The following is a 20,779-nucleotide window of genomic DNA, read 5'->3' as shown; positions in this document are numbered from 1 at the left end:
AAAGTAGGAGAACAACAGGTCGGAAAATTCTTGAAGTCAGGACTATAAGAGTGCGATTCAGCCATAGTGTAGAAACAGAAAGTCCGCGTTGAGGACAAAAGAAAGAAATCAAAAGACTCACCTTCTGACTCTTGCTCCTCCAAAATATAGTTTATTCGCAGCTTGCCGTGAACTCTACGGTAGAAACTCAAGCTCAAACCAGCAAGCAAATTGTACAACTCCATCCACTTCCTCCTCAGCGCCGCCCTCCTTCCGCAAATCGCCGGAGGCATACCGAACCCACACCCCCAAAAACACAATGACGAAAAGAATCTACCTCGACCCAATAAATTTCACATTCCCGGTCTCAGACCTCGTCCTGCTGAACCTAACAGCAGTCGGCACAGGCGCCTTTACACCAAGCCAAACCCTTGAAGCTCTGCTCCTCAACCCAGGAGAATCATACAGATTCAACAACAGCCCCAGCACACTCATCAAGCGCGCTGGCGACCACGAGTTCACCTCCTATAACTCGACTGGCTGTGCTCTGGAGGGGGTTATGGCTTCAGTCGAGGGCTTTGGATGCGAGCTTGTGTTAGTTGGGGTGGTGATGCGTACAGCGCGGCGCTGGTCCAGAGGTCGACTGGTATCCCCGTGCTGACGGCATGGTTGTTTAGAAATCTTTCTTGCACGGGTCAGTATGAGGCGTTGGTTTTGGAGAGGAATTCGCTGTTGGTTTGTCGGGATTCTGGGGCTGGGGATTTAGGTCGGCGCTTCTGTACTGGGGTTGCTAGGAGACTGGCAAAGATTAGTGCGGAATTGGTGCAGCTCTGGGGAGTATGGGTCGCGTCGTTGGGGAACTTTGTGGGATCTGTTGGTTAGGTGTGGGCAGGGAATGCAATGATTTAAGCTTGGTCTGTGAGCAGAATTTAGTCATTACAGAGGTACTTACCTTGGTAAACAATGAACAGCATCCGATGGCATCGTTGTGGGTACTGGGCTGCTGTCGGTCTTGCCACATGCCATTAACTTTTCTTTCAGGCATGCTGCTATACAAGAGGGCCATGTTTTTCGGCAGCCATGGACGGACGCACATAGCATGGGTATGATAGCTCCAAGGAGCTCTCGAGTACCTGGTATCAAGGTGATAAAAACATCTGGATTCAAAAAATTAAACTAGTAAACTCCTGTGTGTAGGTGGAGTTATTGATCAGGTTGCCGAGGAAGATGTCACTTACCTTCCAGTTGAAAATTCACTCACCTTTCGCGGTGAACTTCAAAAGAGAATATAAATCAAGCTTGTCGAGGAAGTTGTTGGTCGGGTTGCCGAGGAAGAGGGGGTCACTCACCTTTCCAGTTGAACGTTCAGTTTACCTCACTTGCTTGAACCACAGAAACAGAAACAAGAATCCAAAATCCGGCACCCAGCCACCGTATGTTAAGCTTTGCCCAACACAATTCTCGCACTTCCCTCAATTGCCATTGGTGTACTCATACTCCGGCGACGGGGAAGACGATCGGGAGTGCTCCTGGGTTTGCTCAGGCGAGTCGAGGGTCGGAAGCCAAGGGCGCTCGATATCGAGGAACTTGCGCCACTTGTAACGAATGAACCGGAGCAGGAACGACCTGTTGATCGATTCGTCGGTAATGGCCTCGATCAGAGCATTCTGCTTCTCCTGGGTGTCAAAGTAAGGCAGGTTGAGCCTGTCAAGGTTGGTAGAGCTGCACAGGATCAGGAGGGAGTTCCAGACGTTGTCACGCGTCTCCACGAGATTCTCGAACTGAACTTCAGTTTCTCTTCTTTCCACCGAATGTTTCGCGGACCAGAGGTCCTCGTCATCCAACTCGCGGAAGTGGATGTATGATTCCTGTTCTAGGATCTGGAGGACGAGCTCGGCGGCGCGGGCCTCGACACGGCGGTCCCATACTATTTCCTGCATGGTGATGGTGATGCAGATTGAAAGGTGCGGATCTTTGGTGTAGCGAAAGATGGTAGCAGGGAATATGGGAGACGCGAGAAAACGAAGGTATCAAAAAGAAGTGATGAAAAGAAGACAAAATGATTGCGGGACGTAGGCAGCATTTACGCGGGCTGGCTCTTTCCCAAGGAAGGTGCGAGCTCGACCACTCGCAGCCTGCATCCATTGCACGCGGGGGATTCTAGTATACCAGAACAGCAGCCTAAAAAGTTGCAGGTATAGGCAGACAGCTCTCGTACCTACATTTCCCTATCATTGGCACATAAATGACATGATATAGAAAGTCCATTTTGCATGATGCTGGGTATTAAAAGCATGCATCTCGCAACAGAAAATCACCAACCTCCCGCGAGCCAGCCCAATTGATTGAACAATTTAAGCCATTCCCTGACCGACCTGCTCCTGCCGCTCCTGCCAAACATTCTTCCCAGAGCAAGAGCATACCATCTTATCATTATCCCAAACACCCGCACTGCGAGCAATCACGCCAACCAATGTATTCTCATCCTCACGCTTGAACGGGCCTTCCTTGCTGCCCGATACCACCATACTCCGGCCAATCAATTCCCAAATAGCCACAGGTCGGTCCAAGAAGACATTGCCTCGGCCCTTGTCGTCCACATCGACCGAGCCAAAGACTCCACGAGGCTCCTTCTCAGGAACGTCGGAGCCAAGTACCTTTGCCTTGAGCGAATCCCAGATTCCGCCTGTCGACGCAGCTCCTTGCGAGATGTCACCGGCCTCGCGGATGGTGGCGTGGTATTTGCCCGGAGACAGGCCATTGATAGTCAGGTCGACCAGAGTCATGTTCGGGGAGACCTGCACCATGCGAGCGAGGCCTCGGATCTTGTTCGAGACACTGCTGGAGTGTGTTTCGAGGATGCAGACAGCGGAGCCTATAATTAGAATTGGATCAGCATGGCCTTTTCAAATCCCAGTCCGGCAAGGCATACTGTTGGTTGTACCGCTTCCGCGCAGAATGGCATCACGACCAGTATCCTGGATCGCGGAGACAATGGAGCTCGGTGGCGCGGTGCCTTCGATAAAAATGAGTTGGTCCTTGAGGCTTGCGTCGACCTTCTTAATACCTAGAAGACACTCGACTGTTAGCTCGCTGGCAAAGAAACCTGCGACCGCGTCGCATTATGCTTGGTGGGGGGGCCATATTACCATCCAGTTTGTACAGCGAAGTAGAGATATCCTTCACGCAGCCTTCGCAGGTCATTGGGACCGCAAAGGTCGTCTGCACTCGCCATTCCATTAGTATGCATTGCCACCGAATCGCAACGATATCCGAGCAAACCGACCTGGAACGGCTCAATCATGGCGGGGGAAGTAAACTGCGGCGATACCGGAGTAACGAGAGCGAGCGAGGCGGCAGCTGGGGGTCAGTCAAATATAGTGCAGAAGACAGAACCAAGAGGCGACCGAGTAAATGCAAAATTATAGTGACAAACCCGCTAAAAGAGAAGAAGCGATGGCGAAGCAGAACCGCAGCGGGGCGCGATTTGGATTTCAAATCGGAGCAGCTCGTCGGCCCGTTTCTTCCCCAGAAGCCAAACGTCATTCCGCCCCTGCGAAAAGTCCACCCTCCCCAACGCCCAACGTCAGCCAGCCATGTCGGCCGCCAAATCGCGCTGGGCCGACGACGACCCCGAAGCAGACGCTCTGATAGCCCAGCGCAAACGCGAGAAGGAGGAAAAACGACGCGCCAAGGCGGAGAAACAGCGCCAGCAGGAGGAAGCCAGCAAAGCAACTGCCGAGGCTCAAACACGCAATGGGGACTCAGGGCCTCCGAAGAAGCGGAGGAGATTATCGAATGATCCCGATGCACCTGACGCGGCAGAAGAGGCCAAGAGCGAAGAGCAGAAGAAGGTGTCGAGCCTTTTGCGCTTCCCCGTTGCGGAATGGGGACCCTGTCGGCATGTTGACAACTTTGAACGATTGAATCATATCGAGGAGGGGTCTTATGGATGGGTTTCCAGGGCGAAGGATATTAATACCGGGGAGGTGGTCGCGTTGAAGAGATTGAAGCTCGAGAGCTCGCCGGACGGGTTCCCGGTGACGGGCTTGCGGGAGATTCAGACATTGATGGAGGCTCGACATCCGAATGTCGTTTATCTGCGAGAGGTGGTTATGGGCACCAAGATGGACGAGTAAGTCTTCCTTCCAGATGCCTTTAACTCCCTCAATGTATCCCGAACTCACTGAGGTATTCGGGGCATCAACACAAGATCAAAGCTAACATCCTTCACCAGCGTCTTCCTGGTAATGGATTTCTTCGAACACGACCTAAAAACCCTCCTCGACGAAATGCGCGAGCCCTTCCTCCCCTCCGAAATCAAAACCCTCCTCCTACAAGTCGTGGGCGGCCTCGAATTCCTGCACTCCCAATGGATAATGCACCGCGACCTCAAAACCTCCAACCTCCTCATGAACAACCGGGGCGAAATCAAGCTCGCAGACTTCGGCATGGCCCGCTACTACGGCGACCCGCCCCCAAACCTAACCCAACTTGTCGTAACATTGTGGTACCGCTCGCCAGAACTCCTCCTCGGCGCAACCAAATACGGCACCGAAATCGACATGTGGAGTATCGGGTGTATCTTCGGCGAACTCCTCACCAAAGAACCCCTGCTACAGGGCAAGAATGAGGTAGACCAGGTATCGAAGATCTTCGCGCTGACCGGGCCGCCAAATTCACAAATTTGGCCGGGTTTCCGCTCGTTGCCGAATGCGAAGTCGCTACGTCTCCCGTCCTCGTCTGCGCCTTCGGGAGGAGGTCTCCCGCTTCTGCCCCGTTCAAGATTCCCCTACTTGACGAACGCGGGTCTAAATCTTCTGTCTGGATTATTGGCGCTGAATCCGGTCTCGCGCCCGACAGCGCAGGAATGTCTTGCGCATCCGTATTTCAAAGAGGATCCCCGCCCCAAACCGAAGGAGATGTTCCCGACTTTCCCTTCCAAGGCGGGAATGGAAAGGAGGAGGCCGAGGCATACGCCCGTGGCGCCGAAGAGAGGGCAGGAAGCACCCCAGCTGGACTTTGCGGGTGTTTTTGGAGGTGCGCAGGGGGGAGATTCGGGCGAGGCTGGGGCAGGCTTTGCGCTTCGGTTGGGCTAATTTATCCAGCATTTGGAGCTCTACTGTAGCTAGGGCAGGCTATCTTGCCAACGGATAGAATCAACATAACGAATTACTTGCTGTCAATCAGTATACAATTTGAACCCTTCAAAATGAAATGATAATCATGGCATGGCATTCACAAACCTAATCCGTGTTCTCGAGATGACATAGTACACTAAAAATAGAAGCAAAAAGCGTAAGAATCCCATAATAATACAAACGCAGAAATTCGACAACTTCGACAACCTCCGACCCACCTCAAGTTTGAATCCAGCGATCAGCCCTGGTGCGGGTGACGAAGGAAAGTATCGTCATCGGTCGATTCACTTTTCCTCTGCTCAGGACGTGGATTAAGCTGCGACGGACGTTGAAGGCTTCTCGACGAAACACGTTCGGTGATCTCGCGCAGTCTGTCAGAGGGGGTTCGATCGAGACCACGGCCACTGTGCATCGTTCCGTCGCCAAAGACACGTCGCTCTGCTTTCACGCCCATATCGCCTCCGTCAGGTCGGTGGTCAGTAGTTGTTTTGCCGTCGGCCATGTAGTACTCGTTTCTGAAGTCGTTTCTGAAGAATGATGAGAATAGAACATCTTCGTTGATCGGTGATTCAAGCGGAGACCAGATGTCGTCGTAGACTGATGTTCTTGAGGTGACATTGGCTGAAGGGGAGCTTCCGGAGGTGTAGTGGCAAGGTGAGTAATCGGATCCATCATACAAAGATTCAATCGTTCGATCCCAGCCGCCTATCGAGAGAGAATATCGGCGGTCGGTGGGCGATATTGTTTCCCAGGGCGCTGTCAAGTCAAGCCTGCTGTGTTGGAACTCAGAGTAGGGTTCTGCGCTGGTTTCCTGATCCTGAAAGGCCATTAGAGAGGTGCAATACCTTCAGGATTGCACTGTGAGTCGTCGACTGGGTCATCAGTGTCCTGATGGCCGCATACGGGCTGGGAGGTCGCAGGAGTACCTACCTCATTTCTAATTGACATGTGCAGTTCAAACGAGTGGTGGTCTTCGGATTGAGTAGGACTGAGCTCATCACGGGCTTGAAAGACTTGGGGTATTCTCACTGTGTTGTATGTCGCAGACTCTCTAGTGGTAGATGGGATCTTGTCGGTCTTATTCCGTGGGTCCGTGGTCCATTGGTCCAGGAGCGCGTGGTATACACCTGGAAAGGCAACTGGGACAACGGCAGAAGGGGGGCTTGGTGCTGCGAACTGGGGCTCTTCCTCATCATCAAGGAACTCTTGGAGGTCCTCTCGGAGCGGCAGGCGCTCCTGGGAGACTAAGGCCTCGGACCGAGAATTCGAGGGGGCGGAAGTAGAAGACCGAGCTGATGTGACAGGACTGACGGTGGCAGGTTTATGAGCTTGCACATGTAGAGTCATATTCTCATACCTGAAACTTGAAGCTGGCGAACCCAGTCCTTCCCATTCGGTGGATGTACCGGAGCGAGTTGAACGATCCTGGGTCTTGCTGGATGCAGCTCTATCCAAGGCGCCATCTGTGCTTGTATTCTGTGAATCTCGAGACATCCTCGAGCAGTATGGAGGCGGTTCATCTCGCACCACTGTCGCAGGCTGCTCCTCCGTCATGTCAGGCTGATCAATCGACTGGCTGCTACTAGTACTTCCCAGCTGTGCCGGCGCGGAGACAACATTCGTCAACAGTGGTGGTGACACAGCTCGAGGGGTGAAATTAAAATCGTCAGCAGCACCATCAGTATTCGGGGGAGGTCGGCGGCCGAGAGACGCCCGGTACAAACTATTTCCAAAACTCAGGTCCTCCTGAGTTGTGCTCGAGTGTCCAGGCCCGCGGCGGCGAACTGCCTCACGCCTTTCCTGACGCCTTTCCTCGCATCTTTCGTTCGGATGCGGCACACCCTCAGTGACTTCAGCGCTTTCGCGAAAAGAAAGACGCTGTAGGCCTGTTTTGATAGCAAGGAGACCGGATCGGGCTTTGTGGATGGATCTTTTAGGCAGCTCCTCCAGCAAACGGTGTTGCTTCTGCGTCTTGGGTGTATGAGCATCGTGCGAATTGGACGTGTGATCATCGCGAACTTGTCGGGATGGATCGCTTCTTACCGCTGGGTTGTGGCGTGGGTTTAACGGGTCATAAACTGGATAGTGCATTCGTTCGACGCAAGTTGGGATGTCTCGAGGGTCCGGTTGCGAGACTCGAGGGAGCGTCGGTGAATCTGGAGGACCTTGCTTGATTGCATCGGTAATGGGTGTTTCGAGAACGCTGTATCTATGTCAGTCTCTGTTTTTCAAGTCTGTTTCATAGAACATCGTAGGTGTGCTTGACCGACCTGGTTCTTTTGCGCGGAGAGCGAAAGGCGGCCGACAGGGAGAAGGTGCTGCTGCGCCTCTCGCGCCTGGGGCTGCCCTCGCGCCTCTCCGGAGGCATCTTGAAGCGCGTACTCAGACAAGTATCAAAGGTGGTTGTGGGAGTCGATGGGTTCGATCAATGTGGATGAAGCAGGTTGAAGATGGGTATGTTGAGCTTTGACAACATGAGAAGTGGGCGCCTGTCAGGTGGCAGCAGCCTTGAGCGAAATGGGCCCGGTGTTGTTTGTGCGCTTCTCATTTTGGCAGGGGCGCCTGGATAGGACGACGAGGTGCCATCGCGCTTTTCTGCTCCTGCCTTTGGTAGCTTTGGCGCTGTCTCAAGTGATCAAGTACTTCATTAGCATTTGTGAAAATGTGCGCAGAATTTGAAGCGTGAGGCGGCGACAGCGACTCATCTGCGAAATGATTCTTTCAAAGTTGTTTGTAGTTTGCATATACATTGTATGGGGCAAGTTTAGATGATCAAAATCCAGGGGAACCGCGCATGAGCTGCAGATCGCGCCTACCTTAGGGTAAGGCAAGTACTACATTATTGTATCTTCTCATCCTTTTGAAGAGAGCAATCTAGTAGTAAATTTGCGCGATGTAAATGATCTGTCTCGACCAGAATTGAATTGTTTGTCTGATACAGTTGTAGATGACGCTCAAACTCTAATGAGATCTATTGCCCATTTCAGCCAGAGAATACAATGGGTTGTGACAGCCACCCTCGATCGAGCAAAGATACTACTCTCACACTGGGTGCTCACACGTGATGAATAAAGCTACAATATACTGCAAGATGGCATACATATGGCCTGCAGGATTTTAGCAGCACGTTGTCTGAACATGACGTTCCAGAAAGACCGGATCCTCAGTCATGTGACCGAGTGTAACCTTGAAACTGAATTATCTGCATGGTCGTACCATGTGATAGATGACCAGAATTGACGCCATCCGTTATTAACCAAGAATTGAGCAAGACGAGAATCACAAAGAACATGTTAGCATACAAATTAACCTGCTTGGTGTCGATTAATCATGGATTGGGGCTGTGGTGGCACCTCAAGAGCCGGTGGGGCGCCCGTCAATCTTCCGCGAATCCTGCTGGCGGCATGACGCTGCATGACATCAGCGCCTGCCATCCGCAACTATAAGAGTATCACTCTGTTGCAACCAGCTCTCTTCTTCATCAACAAGCAAATCCTCAAGAACAATCTTGAAATTCAAATCCGATAACCACAATGGAGACCGCCAAGGTACGAGACTTTGCGAATTCTGAGTTGACATTCTCATCTAACGCAATACACTACAGAACGCCGTCAACTACGTCGCCGAGACCGTCCAGGGTACTGGTGCCCAGGCTTCCAAGGAGGCCAACAAGGAGGTTGCCAAGGACAGCAATGCCAACGTTACCACCCGCGCCAGCGCTGCCAAGGATGCCCTTGGGGACAAGAAGGACCAATTCACCCACGACACCAAAGCCGATGTCCACAAGGGTAAGTAACAGAGCCCTCAGGCTGCTGATGAAGAGGCGATGGACCGATGCTAATTGATTACAGAGGCCGCTCAGAAGTAAATGATCATTATTCGCATACGGTCAACGAGTTTTTCTCTTTTGATGGTGGACACGAGTAATGTTATGATAATTTGAGTCCATACCAATGATACCAGTCAAGAAACGTATTCTTCTTTCTCCCTTGAACAAACTTCTTTCTTCCTTGAACAAATTGTTTATCTCATCGTTGTAGTTTGCATTCTGAGTGGTGAACCGGTCTTTTGCCTACTTTCTGCACTGCCGGTAGTGTAGCTTAATCTTGATGGGTATATGAATTGTTGTGGCAAACCCGCCCAGTCTTGTATACTGGGTTTAATTGGCAAAAACAGTACTCTTCTCCAACCCTTCCTTTAACGAAAGTTCAAGTCCATCCGCAACCTGATTCGGCACACTCAAAAACGCCGAGTGCGATCCATCAGCATGATATGTCCCGGGATTCCCAAGCGCCTGGGCAAAGGCCTCCTGGACCTGCAGGGGCAGTGCTTGATCCTTGTCGCAGAATAGATAAAAAGAGGGTATCTCGTGCCATGGCTCGTGAACGGCTTTCTCAAGGAATGAAGGTTTGGGATGCGGCTTGAGGTTGGCGATAGCCTGTTGCTGCGCTTCTGGAGTCATATCCTGGTAGAAGACAGTCTCTTGCTCGGAGGAGTAGCAGTATCCGTCGTCGGGGTTCTAGAGAGCAAAGGATGTATTAGCACATACTTCATCATCAACGGAGAGAAATTTGTTACCTTCAGCAGCATCCAAGGGAGCCAGTTACCCCCCAGCATATCAATAACAGACTTGCCCTTAGGCGTGACGAACGCAGCCATCCACACCACCTGAATAACACCACCAGGAAGACCTGCCTGCGCACGCTGTGTATATCCAAGACCCTCCACGGCGCCAGCGCCGACAATTCCACCATAGGAATGTGTGACGACGACGATTTGACGCCCTTGCTTGGTGAGCCTTTGTAGAACACTTTTCGTATACGCGATATCGACATGCAGACCCGTCGAAGGATCAGCCGAACCAACAGATTGATTGGCAACAGCCTCAGACTCGAACCCCCGCTCATTCAACAGGTGGCGGATGGCATTGAATGTGTCTGGCGTGTGCCATGCGCCAGGCACAAAGACGAAGATCGGTTTCGAGCTGGTCATTGCTGCATATTGTTTTAAGTCGAGCGTCTCGCACTACGTGTAAGCATGTTTCAAGATACCTGGATAAAAAGGGGGATTTAGGCAGCATCGAGATGAGCTACCTCTCCTTTCGAGATGAAATCAGCTACGACAGTTGCTAATGCGAGGCAAAGCCACTAGTAAGCCAATGCCGGCAATGCTGCTAATTCGGTACAACGGCTCGTAGATCATCGAGCAGTCCGGACCTGGGTGGGGAACGCGGAGCCGTCATTTAGAAGCCGTTGGCCCGCGGAGCACTTCCGGCTGAGACAAGCCCGCCACTAGATCCAGGAGTATGTCGCTAGGTTGCTGGTGTGACTATAGTCTCCCGCCCGCGTTGGATCTACTTCGTCTCTGTGCGGGAGGAGCCGATGGGATCGCTGGGGTGACAGCGCCCCATATGATGGGCTAGCTCCACCGGGATATTTTCGGAGGTAAGGATGATGATTTGTGGTGATCTGCTTTGGAGAATTGTTCATTCGGCCGTTGGGTATAGAATAAGAAAATGAATAGTAGATGGCAAGGGATTGGCCTCGGTGGCTGCAGTAGCAAATGCTCGACATCTTCGGATTATTCATAAGGGAAGGAAGGGTAAAATCCATCTTCGAAATATTGTAGACGTTCGATGACTGTATTGGAATTGGAAACATGAGTGTCCGTCCAAAATGGATTGTTGGCTGTCGAGATCAACTCCTGAAGGCGAGAGACCATGCACATGACTGTCGATAGCTGCGTCAAACCGGTCAAATACAGCCGCGACAGCAGCATGGGACTGGTTTTCTTTGGTGAATCTCGTGGTTAGATTGATGCCTATACGTTATTCTTTATCATCATGAACACCTTGCCAACCTGCAAAGTAGGAGTTTGAAGGCCGAGACGTGAGGGAGATGGAAAGACAAGCGGAGCAAGAGCCCTCCGTCCGGATTTGGTCTAGCTCCGAACGCTCAGCTTTCGCCATTGTTCTTCTACGATCCTCATCACCATCCCCAAGACATACTGATTCTAAAAGCGAAATGAACACTTGACTGGCAAGACAAGTCGTGCTCACCAAGCCACGGCATTTGTTCTATTTCTTGAAAAGAAAGCTCAACGTCTGTCCCTCAAACCACTCCCTATCCTTCTTCCAACCATGAACAATAAAATCACTCCCCACCTTGACCACATCTTCAACCTGCTCCTTACTCCCCCATCCGGGAACTCGACTTCCCCAGCAAACCAGATGCACACCAACATGGACAGCAGTGCGGAACGCCATCTCGTCACTCATCGAACCATACCCCTCCAAAAATCCGTCCATAATCCAAACGCCAGCCTCTGATCGTCCGAAGAGTTCAGTTTCATAGAGTTCAGCGATCATCTGACCGAGATCCATTGCCCGGCTGCCAATCTGCGTCATTTCCCAGTCGATCACGAAGACGGTCGTGGCAGACTCGTCCTTCAGTGGGACGTTGGGGATGAGGACGCTAATGAACTGTTAGCATTCTTCTACATACACTCTCCCACAAGGATATGCGAGGTAACTTACTTCCCAGTCCAGAAATCACCATGAATAATCCCATACTCCGCGCTATCATCCTCCCTCGAGAGCTCATCCTTCGCAAAATCACGAACCTCTTCAAGAACCCCGCGATTCGTTTCCAGAATCTCAGGAAAATTCGAAATAGTATCCACCAACATGGCATAATTCGCCCAGAACTTGATCTGTTTCATCGACTCATTTTGACTGAGCGTCGTCCGGGTCTCGTCTTGCTCCACTCGATTTCCCCACTCGTGCAGAGACCGTAGCCAAGCGCCCAGCGTGCGACCGAGGGCTGTCGCCGTTGATTTAGACACGCCTTTTGAAATCGCTGAGAGCATGAATGTTTTTAAATCGACGGAGTTTGGAAGGTCTTCGAATATTTGCGTGTTTGTTTGAGGGTCGAAATACAAAAGTCGTGGGGTTTTCACAGTTATGCCTTTCTGGTTATAAGGGGGGAGGTCTTCCAGGGCGCGGAGGACAGCTTCTTCGAAGTGCTGGTCAGGAATCAGTATTCGACTCTCAGAAGAAAAGAAAAGAAATGTGATCGCAACTGACACAGCGCTTGTTGTCAATCTTCAAGCTCGGTTTAGAGGCGACATGGTCTTTGGTGTGTTTGACGATGATCGAGTCTGAGGTTCCAGACAGTGTCCCTCGATATACGAAGTTCGCTGTTCCTCCTGAGAGACGGGTGAGCGTAGAGCAGTGGAATGAGGTACGTGAGAGCTGCTGCGCGATTTGGTCGCGCTCCTCGTCTTTCTCGATGGTGTTTGTTGCCATCTTGATTTAGCTAGGGTATTTGAGACGGCTGATTTGAGGTTGTTGATCTTAGTGCGATTGAGATCTTGATGGGATATTGATGTTTCATATGACCGTTTCTTTCTGAGCTTAAATAGCTAACATTAAGATATAAGGTATGATGTTCGACTCTGACAGCAATTCCAGCCGAACTCCGCGGTTTGTGCGCCACATACCACCTCGTGCATGACTCATCTCGTGTTCAGGCCTCGAGCCGGCCACTGACAGCCCTATATCGCCCCACTAGCAATGACTAGAGTTCATAGTAACTCGAGGCATAAACACACTTCTTGCTAAGGCCTTGGGGTGCAGTCCTCCCAATGAACATTCCCAGTGGGACTTGCAAACCCATCCACGGTGTGAGAAATGCCAAGAATACCATTGTGGACAGCCCCTCATGTCTCTCATGAACCAGATATTGTGTTTGCTCTTGCTTATCTATGACAAAAATATTTTTTCTCAGACATGCAGTAATTTTGAGAATCCTATTGCTTCTCAGTATCCCCTAATTACTTTTGGTGTTGAATAGTGGCAGTTCCAGGTCGCCTGGAGCGGAAATTACTCTTCGATTGCGCAATGTTTCACGTCAATCGCCGAGGTTACAACCTGGGCCATGAGAATCATACTCATATTGATTATAAGGCAAAGCCGCGATATTCCCGATGAATGACACATTTACCTTGATCTGCATGCGCCTATCTGTATGCGGAGATGCAAGCTAAGGACGCAACTATTGAGTCTCATCTGTTCTCGCAGGTTTCGAGGCTTAGCGAAAAGCGCCCCGCAAGGATCTCCAACAATCCTTCCGGCAATTGAGCTGAATCCTCATTGTGGACCAAGCTCTGATCGCCGTCACCATCAATTGGTGGAAAGAGCACAGTGATTGGCACTGGCACGCCTTGATCTGTGACCCCTACAATGTATCTTCAGCAATTTAAAAATCTCTGAAGCAAAAGAAGTTCTTACACATGCAGATGGATCTTTCGTTCTTCCGCGGAAAAGAAGCGTTCAAGAGTACCATGGTATGGTCGAATTAGACACTGAAACCTCGTGGCATGGGTGGGGCGCTGAGAGAATGAAAGACTAGGTGCATCAAATACAATAGCCGCGGTCCCTGCATTGGGGGATCTACAGCATCGGAGGACAACCGGAAATGGAAATGATACCATGGCCCCCAACCTAGGAGTAGGATGCAGCGAGGGTGCATGTTTCCTCTAAGTTACTTTCGTCTAACACAGAATCAAATCCAACGAGGTCGTCCACCGACAAATTCTGCAAAACAAAGCCAAGAAAGAAGAAGCCTAGCGCAAACCTTGCACCTAAACAAGCCAAATAAAGCGACAAACCACAATGGCATTGTCCCTTTTTTTCATAGTGGATACGCAGGGGCAGAGTTTGGAACGATCTAGACGGATGATTTGCCGGATCCAGATCTCGCCGGCGCTCCCGGCGTAAGGCACTAGGGCTTCATTATTCGACCCACATTTTGAGGCTCGGTCGGGACTGGTTAGGTCTGCGCCCTCGTGCGGAAATCGTGCGAAGTAGATCAATTTAACTCGGGGAGTAGGTGGCGTACGGCGTTGGTACGATTCGTGCAAGGCGCGCTCTGCTCCACATTTGCTAATATGGACGGCCATGCCGAAGGCAGTCAAAACCCCCCTGTGCCCCGTGGTGCGACGCTTTCATTCAGTGAAAACATCTACCGCCATTATGAGGACTTCGTTTCTGCTTTGTTTGTTTGCGCTGATGCTGGTGGGGCTGGCGAGGGACGTGGAGTCGAGTCGATTGTCTTCTTGTGCGGTATGTACTTTGCTGCAATGTCTGATCATGCCATTACTGACTGCTCTATAGGCGAATTGCAACGAGCGATCATTTTCGAACAGCTGCTCGCTCACTCACAACACTACTTGCTTCTGTGCTAGTGACTCACGTCCAGCCATCTTGTTTGATTGTGTCGAGAGCCAATGCACGACCAAGGAATTCTTTAGTGAGTTTCACAAGTGTCTGATCCACACCTCTTCTCTGTGCTAACAATTTCAGCTACAAAACGATTTTACGAACACGAATGCTCGATTACGCCGCTCGCGGGTCCTCCAGAGATCCACCCGTCCACTCTGGTGCCTATGATACTGGCTTCGATCTTCTTTGTGGCGAGGATGGTTGCCAAGGGAAGTGGACTTGCGGGTGGATGGGGCTGGGATGATTATACGATCATCATGTCTTATGCGAGTATCACTGTATCACTGCGCGGGGTTTTCCAATCTTCTAACAGCTTGCAGATCCTCGGTCTTGCGATCTACATCGACAGTGTCTACAGTAAGTCACCCCTCACATTCTCTTCTACCCTAGAGTATCAAGTTAACACCAGTCTCAAGTGATCCGCGCTGGCTTCGGCAGAAACATCTGGGACATTGACTTTCCCATAATTACCAAGTTCTACAAGGTCGGTCCAGAGGGAATCCCCCCCCCCAAAAAAAGGACATCAATCTAACAAGACCTGGGTCAGCTCTTCCAAGCCCTCGCAGTGATGTACAAAATTCAAATTTCCCTCGCTAAAATCTCAGTTGTTCTCTTCCTTCTCCGCATTTTCCAAACCCCGGTATTCCGCTACGTCTCCTACGCGCTCATCGGCATCAACGCCGCAATTGGAATTACATGGGCCTTTGTCGACTCCTTCCGCTGCACCCCGACCCATCTAACCTGGGATGGCTGGACAAACGAGGAGCCGGGGAAATGCATCAACTTCATCAACTCGATTCTAGTCAACTGTCTCGTGAACATCTTTGTTGATGCCATTATGATCCTCATGCCCGTGTATGAAGTGAGCAAGTTGCAGATGCCGACAAGGAAGAAGTTTACTGTTGCGTTGATGTTCGTTGTTGGTTCGGTGTAAGCACCCGATTTCCTCACACTGGTGCACAGAATCTGTACAAGTACTAACTGACTTTGTATTTAGTCTAACCATCATCGCCATCATCCGCGTCATCGTCTTCTGGAATAACCGCTGGGGCATCAACCAAACCCTCGGCCTGTACCCACTCATCCACTGGTCCGTCATCGAATGCCAAATCGCCGTACTCTGCGCCTGTCTCCCTGCCTCCCGTGCGCTGATCGGCCGATGGTTCCCGAACCTGCTCGGCTCTTCACGACGAACGTACGGCTCGACGGCGCCGGGCAATTGGAGCAATAATGTCAATTTTGGCCAGGATAGCAAGATTAACAAGTCTGTTAGCTATTCGGTGAATTATGCGTCGCGCTCGCATCGCGATGATTCTAATAGTGATGTGGAGTTGGTTGATCGGGATTTGAGGCTTGCGAGGTAGTGCTTTTTTTTGGATTTTCTTTCCTTTTTTGATGTGCACTTTCTCAAGATTTATGAATACCCTACCCTATACCATGTATTATCTGTCTATCTCTGCTAGTAGTAATCACAATTGCAATAAGACATTCGGAAGAGTGACACATAATGAGACCACTTCTCAGTTTTACAGCCAGTGACCTCTTCATATCCGAAGTCCTGTCCTGCTTTGGTGCTTGTGCCGCGAGGGACTCGTACATCCCATCCTCGGCTCAATCCGCATCAAGCCATCACCCCCGTCTTGGCAATCTGCCTCTTTTTCTAAGAACTGTCAATCTTATTGTCCTCAAATATGCCAATTTTCTCCCCCTTTCCTCATTCCAAGGTTTTAACTTGAGTCTTCCGTTAGTCCGTGGCATCTAATTCGTTGCGGCACTTTACTCGTTGCGGCACTGAGACAGCCGATCCGACCGTTGTAACGGGCTTTTAACTACTAGTCAGGAGAACTGTGGGGATTATTGCATTATTTGGTTCAGACGAACAGGGAAAGTGTAGTCCGTAAAGCGCCCTTGTAAGCTTAGCTCGAGTGCCGTTGGTATCTTCCGTATATATACTTAAGAGTCTCCGTAAGGCGGCGAGAGCCTAGATTAAATGAAAACCACATTGGCAGGCATTCTCTCCCCTCTCAAGTAGTATCTACACTCTAATAGTTAATAAAGCATATTCGATCGAAGAAATAAAAAAAAATTACTGATTCAAGCGCAAATTAAATGCATCGCTCTCATTCAAATTTGGCTCATGCCTACCCCAAGGCCGTAGGTCAGGGTCAGGTCCAACCACCACCGCCTCGGCCCCGACACCGACCCGGCGGCACTGACGTTGTTGACAGATCCCCCACGAAACCTCACCTCACCACACCACCAACCACGCACCAAAATGACAGACCTAACACCAACCTTAAACACCCTTTTGCTCTCCAGAAACGCCCCCTCAATCCCTCCACCAGCACCACCCACTCCATCCGATGAATTCCTCAAAGAAGCCCACCGCATCGTACGCACCCACCACCCCCAGCTAGACACCGAAGAACAGAACTAACCATCGCAGAACTCCCACATAAACTCCCTAATAACCTACCTCTCTTCAACACGACAAGCCTACCTCTCAACAACAAAGCGCACAACGGAACCCCTAACCGACGCCCAACGCGACACAATCGACGCATCGACCGCGCTGGTCCTGCGGGACCTCGCCTCCTCAATCGCGAACCTCTCCGACGCAGAGTCTCTGCGCCAAAAGACTTCCACGCAACTCTTACATAAGAAATACGGACACTCCGGCACGGGCGCGTTGTTGCGCCGTTGGGCGGGCGGCGGCGAAGATGAGGGGAAGTCGGAGGAGCAGGTTGACGCGGAGGAGAGGGAGCGGACGCTGGCTACGGTTCGCGAGGGTGTGCTTTGGTTTTTGAGGAGGGGGCTTGAGGTTGTTGCGAGTGTTCAAAAGGGGATGGTTGAAAAGCGGATTGAGAGGGTTAGGGAGAAGGAGAAGAGTGTTCTTTATAAGGCTACCAAGGGAGGTTCGTCGGTCTCAAGCTCTGCTGTGGCTTCGAGGGAGACGGAGCTGGGGAAGGGTCCTGTGGCGGATTTAAAAGTCGCGCCTGATACGGCTGTCCTCTCCGAGTCTGAAACCCGCGAAATCGAACAACTTTCGGCCGAGCAGTTACAGCTTTTTGAGGAGGAGAATGATTCTATGCTCAAGCATTATGAGGATACACTGGGCAAAGTACAGTACGTCCCCCCACCCCCTTTCTTCCTCTTCCTCCCTCAGTCTGGATTGGGGTTTGCTAATTTCTTGCAGAAACGCAGAGAAATCCCTCCTGGAAATCTCGTCTTTGCAAGAAACCCTCGTCACGCACCTGTCCACGCAGGAAGAGTACATTTCGCAACTTGTCAGCGACGTTGATACGACGGAGGAGAATGTTGGTCGTGGAAATCGCGAGTTAAAGCGTGCGACGGAACGGAAGAGTCCGGCGCAGGCTGTTTTTTGGGGCACTGTTGGGCTTTGTACGTCGTTGGTTGTTTGGGATTTGGTTTTTTGATCCTTGCCTTCATTCGTGTTGGATCTGCATTGCATTCGGGACTTGCCCGGTGTGTATCACGCTATTGTGGTATATCCCGGTTTGTTTCGTTGATGGTGTCTGGTGCTGTGTTGGTGCATGGTTTGATGTAGCTCGTTGTACTTTAGCGCATACCCTATCAACTGTTCTTTATGCATCTTTTTTTGCCAGTGTTCAACTTGAGTGGACTATAGTGCCCCTAGAGTACTTGTAGATATGACATGCAGTAGCTAGGGCGGAGCTAAGACGATTTTGCAGACGTCTATCGGACAGTTTCATCTACGTATATATCTGCAGTCATCTCGAACATAAGACAAACAATGTATTTTTATATCATATCCCCTACCTTAGCTAAGGTAGGGTAGATTTACATGTGATGCATCGGATCCACAAATCCGAGCGGATAAGTCAGAAGACAATCGAAGAATTTCACATGCAAGCTGCCAATGGAGATTCAAGAAATAGATTAAACGCTACAAGTGGTATCGATACTGCCTAGGAGGTCTCGCGCACGACGCTGTCGACAGCCTCGGCGAAGTAGTCCAGGTTATTTGTATTTAGGCCGGCCATCGAGATACGGCCGTTCTTGGTCTAGAATGCAGTTAGTATTATTCAACACTTGAGGAGAAAAAGGGAGGTCTCACCATGTAGACGTGCCACTTGTCACGGAGAATCTTCACCTGGGCCTCAGACAGCCCAGTGAAACTGAACATGCCAATCTGAGTAGTGATATGATCCCACTTGCCGGGGGTCCCGCGCTTCTCGAGACGCTCGCGCAACCCACGACGCATCTCCTGGATACGACCGCTCATGGTCCGCAGATCCTCCTCCCACTGCGCGAAGAGGGCGGGATCATTCAGAACGCGGCTGGCGATGCGGGCGCCGTACGCGGGCGGATTGGAGATCTCCGAACGCTGCAGGATCGCCAGCTGGCTAGCGATATGGGCGTTGGCGGTGGCGGCATCCGCGCCAGGCGCCGAGACAAAGTGGAAAGCGCCTGTCCGCTCACCATACAGCCCGAAGTTCTTGGCGAAGGACTGGGCGACGCACAGCTCGAAGCCCTGCTCGACGAAGTAGCGGATGGCCCAGCTGTCGCGGACCAGGTCGCCGGACGCAAAGCCCTGGTAGGCGGTGTCGAAGAAGGGGAAGTGCTGGCGCTCGCGCATCACGGACGCGATGGCGCGCCATTGATCTTGCGAGGGGTCCACGCCGGTCGGGTTGTGGGCGCAGGCGTGCAGCAGGATGATGGAGCCTGCCGGCGCCGCCCGCAGCGCTTGCAGCATGCCATCGAAGTCGAGGCCCTTGGTGTCCTTGTGGAAGTAGGGGTAGGTGGCGAGCTGGAGGCCGACGTTGGTGAAGATCTGGTTGTGATTGGCCCAGGTTGGGTTCGAGAGGTAGATGGCGGGCTTTTGGGGGTGGAATTTCGAGAGGAAGAGGCCACCCAGGTGGACGGCGCCGGTTCCCGAGATGGTTTGCAGCGAGCAGATCTGATGAGCGGATGAGTTAGTGACGGTGTAGATCGTTGCATTCGGTTCGACATACCCGTTTCTCTCGGATGGCTGCGCTGTCCGCGCCGACGATGAGCTTCTGCGCGGCGGAGGTGAAATCGGCCAGACCGCCGATGGAGAGGTATTCGTGGTTGAGGGAGGGGTCGTTGTGAATAGCGTCATCGGCCTGTAGAGCAGAGCGGTATTAGCATGATCGTATGACGGACAGCCAGGCGTGGGGACCAGCGCTGGCATGATACTCCAGCGTTGCCTCGCAGTGAAAAGCATCAGCAGCTGGGACCGAAGAGACACACCTTCTTGACAACAGGTAGAATCCACGGCTTCGCATTGTTGTCGCGGTAGGCACCAATACCCAAATCAACCTTCTTATCGGAGGGATCTTCGCGATAGGCCTTCATGAGGCCAAAGAGAGGATCTTCGGGGGCCGCGGCGACGGTGGCCGCGGTGAAAACGGAGGGGTTGGAGGAGCCCATGATGTGCGTGGTGAGGGAAGAGAGACGGTCGCGCGCAGAATGGGAAGAAGGGGGTTTTTGAGCCATGCTGGGCTGTCGCAGGTGTGACGATTGACTAAGAATCGACTGATCTTCCCCGGAATCCCAGCGGGACCTTGCTGCTTGCGGTCACCGGAATGAGGGGCGGGCGTGGGTACTACCTAAGTAGTAAGTAGAGTAATATGTGTAGTAAATAAGAGGGTTTGCCTGTCGAATGCAGAATAAATATCCCTTGATCTTTTTAACTATTCTTAGGCTGCTATTTCTAGGGTACTAGCTATCGTTTATCCTCGGCTCGCCAGGCCGAGGAGCGCATGATGTGTGGAGTTCACATGTTCCCTCATGTGCAATTCCATGCGATCACTTTGCGACTATTTTACTCTGGGTATTTCCTCGCGATATTCTACGCAAATCTGAAAAGAAGAAAAAATTCGACTGTCGCTGACCAACGCATGACCAAAAAGAACGCAGTCTATGGCCGAGACCCCAATGCCCCACGACCCGACAGGCTGCGCCCGCCGAAGTGTGTCATAACGCCGAGAAAAAGACGCAGTGGAGATGCGGAGGAATTTCTCCTATCTTGCCATGAACAGTGGGAAAATAGAAATGGAAAGAAACGGAGAATAGTCACTCCAGGGAAAAGAATGCACCCCTGGCAGACCGTTTACCCCCCACGAGGAGACAACCGCTACTTACCTCCTTCGGGTAATACTTAGTATGGGAAGATTACCCCATCTCCATTATTCTCCAGGTCTCCCCATCCCCCTCCCTCTAGGATGGTAAGAAATTAAGAAAATAGAGAGAGAGCCAAACGTCTCCAAATTTACCTAACACCAAACTCTAACGGCAATTGACTTGCCATTCAGCCCCATCGGACTCCTTCCTACCCTCTCCATAAGAGTCTCCGACCCAAAGGCACCTT

The 20,779-nt window shown here is 51.4% G+C and overlaps 11 protein-coding genes across 11 annotated transcripts; 5 read left to right on the top strand and 6 right to left on the bottom strand.

Moving 5' to 3' along the window:
• Positions 1-298: 298 nt before the first annotated feature.
• On the top strand, positions 299-861 carry N7532_000421 (uncharacterized protein; the record flags this gene model as incomplete). The annotated part of the gene is made up of 2 exons (XM_056612925.1): positions 299-573; positions 792-861. The coding sequence occupies 2 exons, from the start codon at positions 299-301 to the stop codon at positions 859-861; spliced, it is 345 nt and encodes a 114-aa protein (XP_056480149.1).
• A 590-nt stretch (positions 862-1,451) lies between these two features.
• N7532_000420 (uncharacterized protein) lies at positions 1,452-1,919 on the bottom strand (the record flags this gene model as incomplete). The annotated part of the gene is made up of 1 exon (XM_056612924.1): positions 1,452-1,919. The coding sequence occupies one exon, from the start codon at positions 1,917-1,919 to the stop codon at positions 1,452-1,454; it is 468 nt and encodes a 155-aa protein (XP_056480148.1).
• A 414-nt stretch (positions 1,920-2,333) lies between these two features.
• N7532_000419 (copper chaperone CCS1) lies at positions 2,334-3,283 on the bottom strand (the record flags this gene model as incomplete). Its single annotated transcript, XM_056612923.1, has 4 exons — positions 2,334-2,854; positions 2,912-3,046; positions 3,129-3,201; positions 3,266-3,283. The coding sequence occupies 4 exons, from the start codon at positions 3,281-3,283 to the stop codon at positions 2,334-2,336; spliced, it is 747 nt and encodes a 248-aa protein (XP_056480147.1).
• A 292-nt stretch (positions 3,284-3,575) lies between these two features.
• On the top strand, positions 3,576-5,078 carry N7532_000418 (uncharacterized protein; the record flags this gene model as incomplete). Its single annotated transcript, XM_056612922.1, has 2 exons — positions 3,576-4,114; positions 4,217-5,078. The coding sequence occupies 2 exons, from the start codon at positions 3,576-3,578 to the stop codon at positions 5,076-5,078; spliced, it is 1,401 nt and encodes a 466-aa protein (XP_056480146.1).
• Positions 5,079-5,358: 280 nt separating this feature from the next.
• N7532_000417 (uncharacterized protein) lies at positions 5,359-7,488 on the bottom strand (the record flags this gene model as incomplete). Its single annotated transcript, XM_056612921.1, has 3 exons — positions 5,359-5,937; positions 6,051-7,323; positions 7,391-7,488. 3 exons carry the CDS (start codon positions 7,486-7,488, stop codon positions 5,359-5,361), a joined length of 1,950 nt encoding a protein of 649 aa, XP_056480145.1.
• A 1,165-nt stretch (positions 7,489-8,653) lies between these two features.
• On the top strand, positions 8,654-8,988 carry grg1 (putative glucose repressible protein Grg1; the record flags this gene model as incomplete). Its single annotated transcript, XM_056612920.1, has 3 exons — positions 8,654-8,668; positions 8,725-8,908; positions 8,972-8,988. The coding sequence occupies 3 exons, from the start codon at positions 8,654-8,656 to the stop codon at positions 8,986-8,988; spliced, it is 216 nt and encodes a 71-aa protein (XP_056480144.1).
• Positions 8,989-9,279: 291 nt separating this feature from the next.
• On the bottom strand, positions 9,280-10,112 carry N7532_000415 (alpha/beta hydrolase; the record flags this gene model as incomplete). Its single annotated transcript, XM_056612919.1, has 2 exons — positions 9,280-9,639; positions 9,699-10,112. 2 exons carry the CDS (start codon positions 10,110-10,112, stop codon positions 9,280-9,282), a joined length of 774 nt encoding a protein of 257 aa, XP_056480143.1.
• Positions 10,113-11,196: 1,084 nt separating this feature from the next.
• On the bottom strand, positions 11,197-12,426 carry N7532_000414 (uncharacterized protein; the record flags this gene model as incomplete). Its single annotated transcript, XM_056612918.1, has 3 exons — positions 11,197-11,593; positions 11,656-12,143; positions 12,205-12,426. The coding sequence occupies 3 exons, from the start codon at positions 12,424-12,426 to the stop codon at positions 11,197-11,199; spliced, it is 1,107 nt and encodes a 368-aa protein (XP_056480142.1).
• A 1,643-nt stretch (positions 12,427-14,069) lies between these two features.
• Positions 14,070-15,767, top strand: N7532_000413 (uncharacterized protein; the record flags this gene model as incomplete). Its single annotated transcript, XM_056612917.1, has 6 exons — positions 14,070-14,219; positions 14,296-14,431; positions 14,485-14,760; positions 14,820-14,887; positions 14,951-15,333; positions 15,401-15,767. The coding sequence occupies 6 exons, from the start codon at positions 14,070-14,072 to the stop codon at positions 15,765-15,767; spliced, it is 1,380 nt and encodes a 459-aa protein (XP_056480141.1).
• Positions 15,768-16,678: 911 nt separating this feature from the next.
• Positions 16,679-17,840, top strand: N7532_000412 (uncharacterized protein; the record flags this gene model as incomplete). Its single annotated transcript, XM_056612916.1, has 3 exons — positions 16,679-16,795; positions 16,850-17,529; positions 17,600-17,840. 3 exons carry the CDS (start codon positions 16,679-16,681, stop codon positions 17,838-17,840), a joined length of 1,038 nt encoding a protein of 345 aa, XP_056480140.1.
• A 513-nt stretch (positions 17,841-18,353) lies between these two features.
• Positions 18,354-19,905, bottom strand: N7532_000411 (aspartate aminotransferase; the record flags this gene model as incomplete). Its single annotated transcript, XM_056612915.1, has 4 exons — positions 18,354-18,449; positions 18,503-19,345; positions 19,401-19,532; positions 19,660-19,905. The coding sequence occupies 4 exons, from the start codon at positions 19,903-19,905 to the stop codon at positions 18,354-18,356; spliced, it is 1,317 nt and encodes a 438-aa protein (XP_056480139.1).
• Positions 19,906-20,779: the final 874 nt, after the last annotated feature.

The sequence above is a fragment of the Penicillium argentinense genome (genome assembly GCF_028826775.1).
Source record: "Penicillium argentinense strain IBT 30761 chromosome Unknown utg000001l_segment0_segment0, whole genome shotgun sequence".
NCBI lineage: Eukaryota > Fungi > Ascomycota > Eurotiomycetes > Eurotiales > Aspergillaceae > Penicillium > Penicillium argentinense.
The sequence above is the reverse complement of the archived record's forward strand: the minus strand, read 5'-3'. Positions and strand labels throughout refer to the sequence as shown.